Source organism: Salvelinus sp. IW2-2015, linkage group LG4q.2, assembly GCF_002910315.2.
Source record: "Salvelinus sp. IW2-2015 linkage group LG4q.2, ASM291031v2, whole genome shotgun sequence".
Classification (NCBI taxonomy): domain Eukaryota; kingdom Metazoa; phylum Chordata; class Actinopteri; order Salmoniformes; family Salmonidae; genus Salvelinus; species Salvelinus sp. IW2-2015.
In genome coordinates this window covers 2,391,213-2,408,554 of record NC_036843.1, presented here as the reverse complement: position 1 = coordinate 2,408,554, position 17,342 = coordinate 2,391,213, and the positions used below count along the sequence as shown (strand labels likewise).

General features: G+C 43.6%; 1 protein-coding gene and 1 pseudogene across 1 annotated transcript in view; one reads left to right on the top strand and one right to left on the bottom strand.

Moving 5' to 3' along the window:
* Nucleotides 1–2,518: 2,518 nt before the first annotated feature.
* LOC111962946 (isoleucine--tRNA ligase, mitochondrial-like) lies at nucleotides 2,519–10,874 on the top strand (annotated as a pseudogene).
* The window catches only part of LOC111963130 (rab3 GTPase-activating protein non-catalytic subunit), a 23,062-nt gene continuing 13,445 nt past the window's right edge, over nucleotides 7,726–17,342 (bottom strand). Inside the window, exons 24-32 of the mRNA XM_023986368.2 lie at nucleotides 17,217–17,323; nucleotides 16,710–16,776; nucleotides 16,542–16,612; nucleotides 16,195–16,230; nucleotides 15,994–16,068; nucleotides 14,352–14,567; nucleotides 13,963–14,265; nucleotides 13,660–13,824; nucleotides 7,726–13,493 (exon numbers count right to left, since the gene is read on the bottom strand). Coding sequence (XP_023842136.2) covers nucleotides 13,341–13,493; nucleotides 13,660–13,824; nucleotides 13,963–14,265; nucleotides 14,352–14,567; nucleotides 15,994–16,068; nucleotides 16,195–16,230; nucleotides 16,542–16,612; nucleotides 16,710–16,776; nucleotides 17,217–17,323 — 1,193 coding nt within the window. The 3' untranslated portion in view covers nucleotides 7,726–13,340. The remainder of the gene's footprint in view (nucleotides 13,494–13,659; nucleotides 13,825–13,962; nucleotides 14,266–14,351; nucleotides 14,568–15,993; nucleotides 16,069–16,194; nucleotides 16,231–16,541; nucleotides 16,613–16,709; nucleotides 16,777–17,216; nucleotides 17,324–17,342) is intronic.

Sequence of the window (17,342 nt, the reverse complement as noted above, 5' to 3'; positions counted from 1 at the left end):
CTGTTTTGCGCGTGGACCTAAAAGAAGAATGGGAGCGTCACTGACTGAGCATTGGCCACAAAGTTCACATGTGAAACTATTTAAAAAGTAAATGAAACATTTGACAAATCAGTAAAATTCCCAATACATCATACTTTCGTCAGACTAATTTCAAGCTGCAAAAAAAGCATGCGTAAAGTTAAGATCTAGGCTACACTTGGTGTAGTCCTGTGCCTAAGAATATAACCCCAAGGCAAATGTTTCCCAAACAAAATGCACTTCAGATAAAATGGTAATTAAATTAAGTCGAGCCCTCACCTTGTGGGAAATGTGTTCATAGCATATAGGTCAACTGTCAAAATCCTGGATTCAAATTGCGCCGCGTAAGGCACGTTAGATTTCGAATACATTTTGGCATTATAATAAGACTCATCCGAGGACAAGTATCCACGCCATCATTAAGTTATCAATGAGAAAACCAACCAATTGCCAATAAACCCTAAAATTAGATTCAGTATGATCCGTTTATGGTTTCAAAAGCCAATGTTGCACCTGTTGAAATGCATTTTTATACACAATGGACACCATAATTAAAACAGATCATTAGAAACAAACATGGTAAAGAGTAAGTCAATTTATAAGATTTTAACCTACCTGTGATGAACAAGGCAAGGCAAGGAGAAGGAATCCAATGTAAGCCATCACCATTTTAGCCATTTTGTTGTCGGTTTCTTTCTCAGCCGCTTAGTGTGACTGTCCTGTCGATGGCTTTCTCACGGTGAATGACTGGAGGACAAATCTATGGGATTTTATACCCCCACCGTGTGACGTCAGGTCAAAAAGGCGCATCCCCAAAACCACCTGTCTTATCCTCCAATGGAAACCTACACTTTATCCTAAGACCTCTTCTTTGACAAAATGTAAGGGTGTGACTTTCAGCAATACAAATAATAGCCCTTGTGTTATTAATCATGCTCTTTTTTTTAGGCCTATATGCCTGTAAAGGTCAATGAATATCCCTATTAATTCACAGGTTTATAATTTGAAGATCTTGACATATTAGGCTAGGGTCTCCCTTCCTCCTAAGATGTATCACGGTTGTTCTCCCTGAACATGATGGGGGAATTTTCTACAATACTATTATAGGTAGCCTATGGTGTTCAAAATGTTGGCTATTATGAAAGACATTCTGCCTTAAATGGCAAATAAATGTTTTACACATAAACAGTTCTTATGGCCACCTCTTGCACTAAAAATAAACAAATGAACACAATGCAATTCAATTAATTTGTCCCTTCATAGTGTCCGTATAACTCTCTTATGGAGGACCATATCACAACAACAAACCAACCAAACGGTCTCTTTTTAAAAATTTTGGTAGCTAGATCTGAAAATTACAAAGTGCTTCCTCTCCATKCTGCTGTGCCGCATCTCAGCAGTGAGCCTGACCGTAGTGAGATGGTGACCGAGTGCCCGGAGAGGCGCCCTACTCCACCCCCGCACTCTCTTTCAACTCCAGCTGCTGTCAAAATGTCAGCTCCACCGAAGGCACCGTTCTGTCTGCAGCCGCCGTTCATCTCAGGATCTGACTGTTTGTTCTTGTGTTGTCATTTCCAGGGGCTGATCGACCAGGACTATACACCAGTGTCCTGGTCTCCTTCCTCCCCATAGGCAGCACTGAGTGCCTTCTGGATATCACAAGTCTTTGCTACACACCTTTGGTNTTTTAACCTACCTGTGATGAACAAGGCAAGGCAAGGAGAAGGAATCCAATGTAAGCCATCACCATTTTAGCCATTTTGTTGTCGGTTTCTTTCTCAGCCGCTTAGTGTGACTGTCCTGTCGATGGCTTTCTCACGGTGAATGACTGGAGGACAAATCTATGGGATTTTATACCCCCACCGTGTGACGTCAGGTCAAAAAGGCGCATCCCCAAAACCACCTGTCTTATCCTCCAATGGAAACCTACACTTTATCCTAAGACCTCTTCTTTGACAAAATGTAAGGGTGTGACTTTCAGCAATACAAATAATAGCCCTTGTGTTATTAATCATGCTCTTTTTTTTAGGCCTATATGCCTGTAAAGGTCAATGAATATCCCTATTAATTCACAGGTTTATAATTTGAAGATCTTGACATATTAGGCTAGGGTCTCCCTTCCTCCTAAGATGTATCACGGTTGTTCTCCCTGAACATGATGGGGGAATTTTCTACAATACTATTATAGGTAGCCTATGGTGTTCAAAATGTTGGCTATTATGAAAGACATTCTGCCTTAAATGGCAAATAAATGTTTTACACATAAACAGTTCTTATGGCCACCTCTTGCACTAAAAATAAACAAATGAACACAATGCAATTCAATTAATTTGTCCCTTCATAGTGTCCGTATAACTCTCTTATGGAGGACCATATCACAACAACAAACCAACCAAACGGTCTCTTTTTAAAAATTTTGGTAGCTAGATCTGAAAATTACAAAGTGCTTCCTCTCCATKCTGCTGTGCCGCATCTCAGCAGTGAGCCTGACCGTAGTGAGATGGTGACCGAGTGCCCGGAGAGGCGCCCTACTCCACCCCCGCACTCTCTTTCAACTCCAGCTGCTGTCAAAATGTCAGCTCCACCGAAGGCACCGTTCTGTCTGCAGCCGCCGTTCATCTCAGGATCTGACTGTTTGTTCTTGTGTTGTCATTTCCAGGGGCTGATCGACCAGGACTATACACCAGTGTCCTGGTCTCCTTCCTCCCCATAGGCAGCACTGAGTGCCTTCTGGATATCACAAGTCTTTGCTACACACCTTTGGTGGCTTTCTCTGTCCCTCCTCATTCTTAGCCCCCCTCTCACCCCTCCTTCCATTCTCCCCCTCCATACCTCTATTTCTTCCTCTACCTTCTATCTCTCCAGGACGGCTCTTTCGGAGGCAAAACTAGAGTATAACCCCCAGCATGTGAGCAAGGCAATCTACACCACCTTCGCCCTGGTCAACCTGCCTCCTAACATGGCAGAAGCTGCAGGGGAGTTGGGCAACATTTCTGTGTTGGTGTGGACCACCCAACCATGGACCATCCCAGCCAACCAGGCTATCTGCCACTGTCAACAGACTACCTCCAGACTGCACATTCACTRGAATCACTAACATGATAAGGTATATCTCCTATCTGTTGTAAATGTTGGTGCTCCCAAGTGGCGCAGCAGTCTAAGGMACTGCATCTCAGTGCTAGAGTCATCACCACAGACCCTGGTTCAATTCCAGGCTGTGATTGGGAGTCCCATAGGGCGGCGCACAATTGRCTCAGTGTTGTCCGGGTTAGGGTTTGGCCGGGGTAGGCCATCAATGTAAATAAGAATTTGTTCTTAACTGACTTGGCCACAGAGTGCGTTTCGAGCCTGGCAACTCTGCTGGGCACAGAGCTGGAGAGTGTTGGCACCTTCACAGGTAAACTATACAAACACTCACCTGTCATTCTAAAGCTTTTTCTTCCCATCCCCACCTCTAGGTGCAGAACTTGAGGGCGCAGTCTGCCAGCATCCCACCATTTCCGGGAAGGAGGTTYCATTGCTTCCAGCTAATCTTTTGACCATGGGAAAAGGAACAGGATTGGTCCACACAGCTCCTGCCCATGGGATGGAGGACTACAGTGTGGCCTCACAATTTGAACTAACAGTGGTGCGTTCTTTTAGTTGACTGATATAGCAGCTGGATTGACAGAGCTGAGTGAATTCACCAGCTTGGATGCCAGTTAGTATCTGATGCGCCAACTCCTGAAACAGTCTGGCGTCCAGGCTAATACAGTAGGTTGTAAGTCTTTATGAACTTCCAATGATATATGTACGGCTGTGTGTGTTTCTCCCGTTCCAGGAGTGTATGGTGGATGAGGAAGGTAGGTTCAATGAGCTAGCTGGGCCTGAGCTACAGAATCAGTCTGTGATGGGGGAGGGAAACGACACGGGTAGGAAGAAACTGTATGTGTGTGAGCGACAGAGAGTTCTAGTTCAGCTTCTGCCACTCTGTACACGCTTTTGTTTGTTTTCTGTGTGTGTGTGTGTCAGTGATTTCCATGCTGAAGGCGGTCGGTGCTCTAGTGAAGGAGGAGGAGTGTGTCCACAGCTATCCGGACGACCGGGGGAGTAAACAACCTGTAGTCATCAGACCCAGCAAATAGTGGTTCATCAACACCGCAAGCCTCAAAGACAAGGCGAAGGTAGGAGTCGTACACTGGGAATAACTCTTATAAACAGCGAATGATTCTCAGTTCTCACTGGGATAAATGTAAGAAATATTATTTCAAACAGGCGATGACTCTAACTCACATAACTTAGAACAAGTCCCACACAGTTAGTTGGACTCTTAGAAACTGAGAATGTGTCTTGCTCTAGGATTAAGAAACTCTTTCTGACTGTGTGTGTAGGACGGGCYGGCAAAGATGCGTGTAATGCCAGAGTCAGCGAGAGGCAGTCTGTTTGCAAAGCTGGACAGGAGAACGTCCTGGTGTATCTCTCACCAGAGAAGCTGGGGTATGCCCATACCTGTTTTCTACCACATAGAGACATGAGAGCCTCTCATGAACAAGCAATTACATACACGCACGCACACACACAAACCACAACCCCACTCTGACCCCTGCACTCTCCCAATGTGGCCCAGTTGTTCTCAGAGAAGGGAAGTGACTGCTGGTGGGAGCTGCCCCTGGAATCCCTACTGCCCTCTGAGGTACTCAAGAAGGTGAGTCACTGCAGTGCAGAGCAGGGAACAGTAGATATACAGTGCCTTCAGAAGGTATTCACACCCCTTGACTTTTTCCACATTTTGTTGTGTTAAAAAGTGGGATTAAAATGGATTGAATTGTAATTTTTCTGTCAACGATCTACACAAAATACTCTGTCAAAGTGGAAGAAAAGTTCTGTATTTTTTTATGAATGGAAAATAAAACACTAATATATCTTGATTATATAAGTGTTCAACCCAGTGAGTCAATACATGTTGGAATCACCTTTGGCAGTGATTACAGCTGAGAGTCTTTCTGGTTAAGTCTAAGAGCTTTGCAGACCTGGATTGTACAATATTTGCCCATTATTCTTGAAAAAATGTGTCAAGCTGTGTCAAGTTGTTGATCATTGCTAGACGGACATTTACARGCCTTGCAATAGATTTTCAAGACGATTTCAGTCAAAACTGTAACTAGGCCACTCAGGAACATTCAATGTTGTCTTGGTAAGTAACTGCAGTGTATATTTGGCCTTGTATTTTAGATTTTTTTCCTGCTGAAAGGTTAATTTGTCTCCCAGTGTCTGTTGGAAAGCAGATTGAACAAGAATTTCTTCCAGGATTTTGCCTGTACTTAGCTCTATTCTGTTTACTTTGTCCMAAAAAACTGCCTAGTCCTTGCTGATTACAAGCATACCCACCACCATTCTTGAAAATACCCAGTGATGTGTTGTGTTGAATTTGCCCCAAACATAATGCATCGTGTTCAGGACAAAAAGTTATTTTCTTTGCCACATTATTTACAGTATTACTTTTGTGCCTTATTGCAAACAGGATGCATGTTTTGGAATATTTTCCTTCTTTTCACTCTGTCATTTATTTTAGCATTGTGGAGTAACTACAATGTTGTTGAGCCATCCTCAGTTACCTCCTATCACATCCATTAAACTCTGTAACTGTCTTTAAAGGTCCCAAACAGTCATTCTGATTCCCATGTAAAACAGCCTTTTTAAATGACTAAAATATCACCCATAATATTTTGGGGGGRWKKWAAWKMYYMAMMWTTTTKRAAAARKWMYYYTTTTTTYTCATGGCTAACTACCAGGAAGTTTGAAAAGACAAGCTGAGTGGKAGGGGAGCTTATATTCATGAGCTCGCCTTGACTGACAGATCTTTGAAACGCCTATGTTAAGAAACTTGAATGCAGTGAGCCGTGTTGCAGTAATATCATCTCAAGCAAATTTGGTGATGAACAAAGCAACTCAAACAAAATTGATAGCTTTTTTTTGTTGCACAAAGCAACTCAAACAAAATTGATTGCATTTTTTTTAATACATCTCCCATTTGGCATGTCTCTTGTAATGCAGTTCATAACAGCACTGATGGATGTGTTGACATGACAACTGCGTCAGAGTTTTGAATGACCCTCCCCTCTTTTGTTCCATGCCGGCTGAAGACCTAGCTAGCCAATAACTAGCTAACACCAGACACAGACAAAAGTATATTTGCCATAGATGAATAGTGTAAACTTAATTATATTTGCTAACACCCTACAGTAAAATTTTGGCACCAGTAGAGTAGATATCTAGCTATATAAACCACGCCCATCCAAACACCTTTTCCACTGTTGGTTACAAGGGGGTACTTATTTAGATTAGGTAAGAGAATATCATGTTACCATTGGTGTATTAAAATKAGAGTTAGCGTGATGTCACCCTATCCCCTTAAAAATCCTGCCTCCTAAATCCAAATGTTTGAAATGAGAGTGGACCAGTAACTTTATGATCAAACTTTATCAATGTAGAAGACACAGTCATTTTTAATACTTTGATCTGGTTTCATCCAAATATCACCCAATTTCATGAAAAACATGATTTTGACTGTTCATGACCTTTAAATCACCATTGGCCTCRTAGTTTAATCYCTGAGCTGTTTCATTGCTCTCTGGCAACTGATTTAWGAAGGGCACCTGTGTCTTTGTAGTGACTGGGTGTATTGATACACCATCCAAAGTGTCAAATTAATAACTSCACCATGCTCAAARGGTATTCATTGTCTGCTTTTTTTTMCCCATCTACCCTTTGCAAAACATAGGAAAACTTCCCTGGTATTTGAGGTTGAATCTGTGCTTGAAATTCACTGCTCGACTTGTGGGGTACAGAGTTGGGGTAGATTTAATAATCATGTTAAACACTATTATTGCACACAGTGAGTCCATGCAACTTATTATGTGACCTGTTAAGCACATTTTTACTCCCAAACTTATTCAGGCTTGCCCTAACAAAAAGGTTGAATACTTATTGACTCAAGGCATTTCAGCATTTCATTTTTAATTCATTTGTAAACATTTCTAAAAACATAATTCCACTTGGACGTTATAGGGTATTGTATGTAGATCAGTGACACAATCTTAATTTAAGCCATTTTAAATTCAGGCTGTATAACACAACAAATGTGGAAAAAGTCAAGGGTTGTGAATACTTTCTGAAGGCACTGTAACTGCTACATTCACTCACAAGTCAGTGAATACAGTTGTATAATTTGGAGATGCTTTTAGCGCCGTGTGTGAAGGTTAACATGTTGTGTGTTTGTCAGAGTAAAGCAGGAGTAGGTAACAGACTATGAGCGTGGAGAAAATGTGTTGGACATCTGGTTTGACAGTGGAACCTCCTGGGCTGCTGTTTTTGAAGGTGAAGCTCAGTGTTAGCTACCCTGGCAAAGCTACGTACTACTGCTGCCAATTATTCTTACACTAGTGATTACTTTAATTTCTTAGAATTCAAGGTTGTTTCTGAAGGTTGCGTCTTCTTAGTTAGGGCTAGCTAAATCCCAATTTGGTAAGTGCCTACCTATACCCACACAGCCAGTAATGCTAAGTCTCCTTACTGCACTACGCAGTTACTGAGGACTTACAAACTGCCTGGTAATGCTRTCTCTATTTGCCACATTGATCATTGTGAATAGCAATTACTTAAACTCTATCTCTACATAATATGTAGCAGCTTAGTCCTCTTACATCAACAACTAGCTTAGTCTCCCTGTGGAACACAAACTGTGACACCGTACATAAGTATTTATTGTTGATGGTGAGGATGATTGTACAAAACATGAAGAACTGCTCTTTCCATGACGAAAATGTGTATTCATTAGTCATTTCCCTCTCTCAGGGCTCTAGTGGTACATGATTGTGGTCAGTGAGAGAAGGTTTTAGGCAACTTAGTAGACCCAGATACAGCCATCCACAGCGGGAAGGTGAGAGGCAGTGGATATTATTCATTTTTTGTATTTTTTYCCCACCTTTATTTAACCAGGTAGGCCAGTTGAGAACAAGTTCTCATTTACAACTGCGACCTGGCCAAGATAAAGCAAAGCAGTGCGACACAAACAACACAGTTACACATGGGATAAACAAACGTACAGTCAATAACACAATATAAAAATCTATGTACAGTGTGTGCAAATGTTGTAAGGTTAGGGAGGTAGGGCAATAAATAGGACATAGTGGCAAAATAATTACAATTAGGCAGATGAGATACACTTACTGGAGAAACAGATACACACTCATGGGGTGGTAAGGCCCCGATCTCTGTCTAGTTCCCTCTCTCTCAGGACCCCAGTGTGTCTCCTGCCTATGAGGCGGATGTTTTGCTCTGGTGGGTGGCAAAGTCCAAGGTCTTCTCTGAGGTCCAGATCGGCTCGATCGTGCTCAACTCAGCCAGAGACAACATCGATAAGGTGAGTCTCTCATGGTGTCTTCTGTGTGTGTCTGTTGGTCTGTCAATYTGTCTGAAAATATGTCTGTCTGTGTGGAAGTTTGCCTCTCCCTGCATTAGGCGGCAGCCCATGGCGGCAGATTGACGAGGGCGGAATTAACTGAGCTAAACTGACCAAGACGCACCTCCAACAACAACACAAAACCTCACATAATGCTGCCCCAAAACAATTACAATTTCTCTCAACCAGTGGCATGAGGGTTTTTTAGGTGAGGGTTGATGCCGCCCTGTGATAAGCAGTGCTCACTTTGTCCCAGGGTGCTGTTGGAGAGACGCATCGCTGCGGCGCTCCACCAACGTTCCGTCAAAGAAATCATCTCACATGAATCATGTAGCAGAAAGAGTGTGTGTCCTTTTCTGTAGCCTACAGGCTGGATATAAAATGGATGACAATGTAATGAGACAGACACTTTTTAAATCATRCAGATTTCTCCAATCAAATAGCCTAACCTAAAATGGCACCCAATCAAATAAAAAATGCCTTGTCATGTTAACAAACATCCTAAAAACAGGACAGATCAATGTCAAATGGACAATATGGAATGGACAATCACAACTGTTGTCCAGGAGTTTCACCGCATTGTCATAATCAGTGGTTTCAAGTTTGTATCCGTCAATTTTTGACAAGCTGATCATAGTGAAAAATACTCCYGCATTTCCTGCTGTGTAAACAGACTAGACTCACTATAACTCCTGATAAAGTTGGGTAGCTGATATTCAGAGCTTAAATAGCCAAATTGATTAGTCACAAGAATCAGGACTAATGCCAATGCAACGGCCTGTTTTACAAATGGTGGCCCTACCACATGGACGAGCCGACGTCTTTTTGGGAGGTTCTGTCCAGACGTCTTTTTTGTTTTGTTTTACAAATGGCAGGCTTACCACAGATGGGCATTCATAAAATTAMATTTCAGGCAACACTGTAGGCTACACCTCAGTAAGCACGGGCAGATGCCTTTTGGACTTCTTTTTTTGGTGCTGTCTGGACCAGCGTTGATTTCCACATCCAAATCTGAACCAATCATAGACGTCTATTTGGTTTCAGATTTTGTCAGGTCTGGACCAGCCTTGATTTTGCCCAAACATAGACATCAATAAATTACGTCTTTTCATCTTTCATTCAAATCAAAAATGAGCCTGATTTCAACATCCGGAAAATGTATTTTTAAACAGCTTTTCAATGTCATTTTGCTTACTGGGACTATTCTAGTTTGGCGGGGGAGGCATTTTGTTTGGTCTCACCTAGGGTGGCAGAACGGCAAGGACCGGCCCTGACTTGATTACACTGTTACTAGAACACTACTACTAATGCACTGTCATTAATGAATAGTCTGATACGTCTACTCTTCCCCCTCCCAGGTTGTACTGTGAACCTGAGGACTCGTTGGGTCGGCGGTCCTGTCAGATGGTTGTAGAGGCGATTCTGKACGCTCCCATCCTGCCTCACCTGGTCGAGGAGGTCTACCTACACACCTCAGGACATGACGGTATGGCCCTGTGTGTACGTCTTAGTGACTCAAAGTAAATCCCTGTATCTCCAGAGGGGGAGACCCTGTTCAGGAGTGGCTGGATTAAGAGCAGTCCTGTGTGGCGGAAGCATGTGCTATCAGGGATTCCTTCCTGTCCTCTATCCCAGGACGCAGCGCAGCCGAGTATGAGCTGACCATAGAGATTGAGCCTGGCCTACTGTTCGAACTCATTCAGGTAAGGGGGCARAATGCACTCTGATGTCCTCATAATCACTATACCACAAACAGCTGAGCTGTAGTTGTATGAAAATGACAGTCCTGCCACTAACTGTACCTATCTACTCTCTCTCTTTCTTCCAGTCTCTCCAGGACGAGCCTACTTCCTCTTACACCCAGCTAACGGAGCTGATGGTGTCATCATGGACCACCCTGAACAGCGCCCTGCTCGGAGACATGCCCTTGCCGATGCCCTCATCAGCAAGGTCAACTTTCTCATCAACCTGGAGGGTGAGTCCCAGACAAGCCGCTAACACTAACAAATTGACAGTACTGTGGCAGCTGTCTCCATAATGAAACATAGTGAGTTCAAAAGACCCAAGTATTTTAGAGGTCATACAGTAGCCTGGGTCATATTCACTACTGGAGACACTAAATGGAAGAAAATGGACCAAAACAGAGAGTAACTACCTGATCTTTTCGAATAAGAAGTGTTTCTGCTACAAAATCTTTTACTACGGTGTGCACTTAATACGACCTTGGTAAGCTTCCTAATCATAGCCCCTAGTAACCTTCCTTCCCTCTGTCCAATCAGATGGGGTTATCCGTGAGGACAGTGCTTCCCAAGTAGCGGCAGTGCCCACCTCTATGGTCCGGTGCCCGAGGTGCCGCCGTTACACCTTAGTCTCCCCGGACTGCCCCTGCCAGACCATCCTAACCAGGGCGCAGTGACACCCTCACCCRTCATCATTACAACCTGCAAATGACCCTCTGATCCGGTCGGTCTGCTTGAACTTAGCCCAGACAACCAGGGGTCAACAAAGAAACACACCCTGGTTAGCAACAGTACTGAGAGGGGTAACAGAGCGACAACCACTGTCAAGCAGTGCCAAAACGACATTACCCACAATACTTTAAGTGACATTGACTCTGGCATGTTGTTGCTGCATGCAGACTGAGGATGAATGGTTCAGCACTCATTTTGTGTTATTTAAGAAAGGAGAGAATTATCATCTGCTGTAAGAGCTATGCAGTCCTTTTGGATTGACACGACACCTCTCCCAAAAAAGGGCACAWGTCAGTGATGTTCTCTGGAAAGGGAAACATATTTACTTCTGAATCACTCCTATGAGGCACAGAGTACAGTAAGATACCTACTGAGAGAATCAAGTCAAAGAGCAGACATGAAGTCAGATTAAAGTTTGTGTGTGTGCGTTGAGAGGATATATAGGGGATGGTACAATTCTGAGTAGATTGGTTTTTATTTTTATTCAAGTTTAATGTTGAAATGGAAGTCATAATGTAACTCATGTTATAATGTGACAAGTAAAAAAAGAATGGGGAAGAGATGTTTGAGTTCATTAACAAACTATAATGATTATGGTTTTGGGTAATTGTTCTTCCATATTTTTTACTTGTAAATGCAAACCTCTGTATTATACGCCTATACCAAACTCATTAAATAATGAATTATTTATTTTAGTTTGAATATTGACGAACACAATACACATGGAAGCCAGATATGGTATGTTGGGAATTGCGCTATCGTACAGTAATCATTAAATAGTCGGTGATTCCCATCGCCCTCTGGATGAGGTCAGTGAGCTACTGTACAAATCCAAGAAAAAAAAACTGTCACTCATTAGGGTACCACCCACCACTGCGACCTGTATGCTCTAGTCGGCTGGCCCTCGCTGCATGTTCGTCGTCAGACCCACTGGCTCCAGGTCATCTACAAGGCTATGCTAGGTAAAGCGCCGCCTTATCTCAGTTCACTGGTCACGATGGCAACACCCACCCGTAGCACGCGCTCCAGCAGGTGTATCTCACTGATCATCCCTAAAGCCAAAACCTCATTTGGCCGCCTTTCCTTCCAGTTCTCTGCTGCCTGCGACTGGAACGAATTGCAAAAATCTCTGAAGTTGGAGACTTTTATCTCCCTCAACAACTTTAAACATCTGCTATCTGAGCAGCTAACCGATCGCTGCAGCTGTACATAGTCCATCGGTATATAGCCCACCCAATTTACCTACCTCATCCCCATACTGTTTTTATTTATTTACTTTTCTGCTCTTTTGCACACCAGTATCTCTATTTGCACATGATCATCTGATGATTTATCACCCCAGTGTTAATCTGCTAAATTGTAATTATTCGCTCCTATGGCCTATTTATTGCCTACCTCCTCATGCCTTTTGCACACATTGTATATAGATTCTCTTTTTTTTCTCCTACTATGTTATTGACTTGTTTATTGTTTACTCCATGTGTWACTCTGTGTTGTTGTCTGTTCACACTGCTATGCTTTCTCTTGGCCAGGTCGCAGTTGCAAATGAGAACTTGTTCTCAACTAGCCTACCTGGTTAAATAAAGGTGAAATAAAAAAAATAAAAAAATAAAAAATGTTTACGAAACGTTATACACAGTCTGTCTACCTGAATGGTCTGGAGAGAATACTGATTGGAAAGTACCACCATGACCAGCGTTGACTGCTCTTACCCCAGACCCAGAGAGAAAGAGACCAAAGATAGACCATGCTGAGCATTAAACCTATTTAGTCTGTTCTGTCTGCCCCCAGTGGGGTTCCTCAGCCAGGGTGTAGAACTACAGAACAGTACAGAGGGTACAGGCACAGCTAGTACAGTACTGCAGCATGTATAAATAACCAGATCATCCATTCTGTCTATCATACATCATCATTACTAATCTGAGGGACAGGTGAAGAGAAAGGGATGCTTACTAAACAATGATATGGCACACAAACACACTCTGCAACCCCCTTTGATTGGATCGTTAAGTCTGTTAGAATGGGCAGTACAGGGGCTGCTAGGTATAGCTGACAGACAAAGTAAAAAATAAGTAGGAAGTGACAAAAACAAATGGATATATAACACCATGCTCATATAGCATATCCCCTTCAGAAATGCAGACTTCAAACAAAACAATTATCCCTCCATCTTTCATTTACAATTTGATTCTTTCAACTGAACACATGAGCCTCCTCTCAAACAGGGTGGCCATTTCCCTGACATCTCCTTCCTGTACATGATAGGTGTATAATCCTATATATTTCCTACTTCAACAGTTTACTACCTCACTCGCTCACTCCTATCCTGGATATTAGCAATGAAAGCAGGAACGGAATTGCACACAGGCCATCTCTCTTCCTGAGCCTCTTGCTCTCCTCCCCCCTCTCACTCAGTCCTCTCCCTGCAGGACCTCCACAGCCTCCAGTAGGTGTAGTGCCAGGCTGTACTGGCCGTGGTTCTCAGGTAGGATCTCCATGAGGCGGCTCACCAGCCTGCTGGTCTGGCTCAGGGGCACCGACGGGCACCCCAGCTCACTGGGATCCTGGGGATAACACACACAGATAAACACACACACACACAGAGAYAAATACAAACACCATCAGTAAACCAGGCAACACTAGCGGGTTGAATTAGGCTAAGAGAGATGCTTTGAATCACCTTGAGACAGTTGTTCTAGCATGTTGTAAGGTAACAGAGGTTGGTCTCACCATAGCCTTGAGCCAGGTGCAGAGTGTGGGGGGGAGGCGTGCCAGCAGCTCCATGGCGGGCTTGGTCTGGGTCTGGGTGTGAAGCAGGGAGTAGCTCAGCCTCTGGCCTGTTAGAACCAACAGCTGAGAACCCAACACGTCCTTATCCTCCACCTCCAACATCACCTGACAGATAACACACACACCGGCTAGCTTCCGCTTTTTTAATATACTTTATGAGTGATCATATTCATTTGATTAATGTGTGTATAATGTTACTTGTATTTTGTAGTGAGGGAGTTGTTGGTGTTTATGACTACCTACCTGCTCTGCCCGGGGGTCCAGGCCCTGGTTGTACAGCTCACACACCAGGTGTCTGCGCAGGATGTCTGGGTTAACTTGCAGCAGGGTCCCCAGGTCCAGACACAGAGAGGGCCACGTCTCGTCCCCTGAGTCAAGGTCCAGCCGGGTGGATGCAGGAGCCGTCCCTGCCTCACTCTGGGTCTTCACCCAGCCTGTCAACACCCTGAGCAGGAACTCCTGTCTAAGAGAGACCAGTCCAGGGTCCATATCTCCGCTGGGCATCAGCTGGATGGACACCAGCTCTCTGAAGAAGGCACTCTTACCCTGGAAGAAGGAAAGACTTGCAGTGAGTATACTGTAGGTGTTATGCATGTGTGTACTCTTTGGTTTACGCCACGTGTTTGTCTCACCTTGCTGTCGAACAGGCTGAGTGGTTTGACCCGGAGGTTGAAGGTCATAGCAGTGTGTAGTAGAGTGGCCAGGAGACAGTGGTGTTGTACAAGGGGGTAGTGGATTCCCCTCTGCTCCAGGGCTAACTCTACTATGGAGGCAGGACCCTCCGCTCCGCCCCACACCTCCTCCACACACAGCTCTGGAGGGGTCACCTCTTCTATCCCTGAGTCTGCCTGGAGGAGGGGGGAAGGGGTTCAGAGTTACCAAGGAAAAGCCTCACTTGCCACTATCAATCTACAAATGCTTTAGTACAAAGGTCATTTTTCAATGCTGCAGCAATGGTACCAGGGCTCGCGACTAACTTTTTCCCTCACCGTCCCGAAGTGCAATTTCAACTGTCCCAAACTGAAGTTGAACTATCCCAAAATTAAAATATATATATATWTTTTTTAATGGTTTTGATATGCCAACATGGGTCTAGGTCATTTGCAGTGCTTTTGTTGCTCTCCACGTGCGCACACACAGCCACCAGCCAGGCAGTATTGCAGCGCGAGGAAGAAATACTTTGCAAATTTTACAGTGTGCATTCGATACAGGCCACGGAGATACAACCATATTCTCTGGAATACCATAGTAGCTAGCCATAGCGTAAAGACAATGCAAATTCCACAGCAACTCCCGGCACACGCAACCTAAACTCCAGGCCAGCAGACAGGCTGGGAGAGAGTAGMATGTACATTTCAATAGGCCTATTTGCCCAACATTGTAATGATATTTTAATATTAAACATTTCCATAACCAAAATAATAACATATACAAAGCCTAGACAGTCATATCATTGTTTGAAACCTGGACGTTTTACATAGCCTATTTTACCTTGCTTTTAATAGCCTACCGCTAAAATTAGACCATAGACCATTGAAACCAAAGGCAGTAAGGCACAATCCTATTGTTGCATCTTTAGATATTCCCTCTTTCCAAGTTTCTACCATTAGGCAGTATATCCCGTCTGTATCACAACCGGCCGTGATTGGGAGTGCCACAGGGCGCCGCACAATTGGCCCAGCATCGTCCGGGTTTGGCCGGTGTAGGCCGTCATTGTAAATAAGAATTTGTTCTTAACTGACTTGCCTARTTAAATAAAATGGTTAAATAAATAAAACATCCATCTCCATCGCATTTTAAAAACCGCTCGCATCAGGTGCACGTTTGGGAATGCTGTTCTCCCGTAATAACATTTTGGAACATTCACGCATATGGCTGAGAAGAGTGAACACATTGCTGCTCCTGTAATGTGAATTATTCATAGTTTAGCAACTTTTAAGCTAAATGTTGTGATCTGTTTCAGCAGCCTCGTCTTTGTGTTTAAACATTTTAGTATGGAACCACTGTTGTATGCATTTTATATTTTTCTGGCCTATCGTCCCCCAACTTCTATTTAGAACCGTCCCAACGTCTGTTTTGAACTATCCCAGACAACAACAAAAAATATTGTGCCCGGGAAGACGGGACACCCTTCATTTCGAGCCCTGAATGGTACATCATCGCTGTGACAAATCCTCTTCTACTTACATCCACTTTGCATGCAGCACATGCTTTTTACCTGTGCTGCAGTTAATCTGCCTAACTGTATGCATCCATCCATCTATTTATGTGTACCTCCATCAGAATCTGTAGCAGCTCAACACAGGACCCCAGGAATGATGTCATGGCACCGTCTCCCATTCCCACATCCTGAATACACACAGAGACACCACGAATGTTATATACTGTTATGTGCACATCTATTCACAGCCCAAGCTCAACAAGTCTCAATCAGAGAGGTAGACGTGTAGCTGAATAGAGCAGTACTCTGCTCACCCGTCGACACAGGCGGTCTTTAGGGGCCTTCCCCACCTGTGGAGAGGAAACACAATCTTTCATGAAACAAAAATATAGGACACCCGTTTTCTGTTCTGTTGAAAACAGAACCCATTTGAGTCCCACACTATGAAACACATTTCAGCTGATGTCTGCAGAAAACCCTACAACTTCGACCAAACTAAATGTAAATCATATTTCTACACAAGTGAAATGTTAGTTATCGCCTTTAGTTGGCAAGGTAGTCACAAGTGAAAAGCATTATAAAAAGAATTATGATCGTGATGTTTCATGCATCAGAACTCTCTCACATACAAACACACACAAAAAAATTAATTGCTGCTCACCTTCTCCATAAGGAAAGCAGCAGCTGAGAAACGTTTAACGATGAACGTGTTCCACATCATTGAGGAGATGCCTGCAGGAGAAAGAGAGAGAGAGTATTATAGTACAAACCAAGGGACACACTGAGGAAACACCGCGTGAATATTAAATACGATTCTGTATTGTCTGACCCAGCTGGATGTGAGGACTAGAGACTAGCTTCAGGTGTTCCACTGCACAACACAGATACCGCCCCTCCTTCAGAGAGAGAGATAACAAAACATTAGATTTTACACCTTAAACTGTGTGTGTATAGATGTGTATGGATGTGAGTGTGTATAGATGTGTGTGTGTGTGTGTGTGTGTGTGTGTGTGTGTGTGTGTGTGTGTGTGTGTATAGATGTGTGTGGGTATAGATGTGTGTATATAAGTGTGTGGGTATAGATGTGTGTGTGTGTATATAAGTGTGTGTGTATAGATGTGTGTGTGTATATGTGTGTGTGTGTGTGTGTGTGTGTGTGTGTNTGTGTGTGTGTGTGTGTGTGTGTGTGTGTGTGTGTGTGTGTGTGTGTGTGTGTGTGTGTGTGTGTGTGTGTAAGGGAAAGGGGGATAACCTAGTCAGTTGTACAACTGAATGCATTCAACTGAAATGTGTATGGATGTGAGTGTCTGTGTGCTGGTACTGTTTAGAGCCAAACCTCTGGGTATTTGTTCCACTGCACCACGTACTCCCAGCAGCAGTGGGCAAAAAGCAGGTCAGGAGAGAGGGAGTCTGGGAAACGCTGACACACAGACACCAGCAGCTCTGGAGGAACACAGTAAAC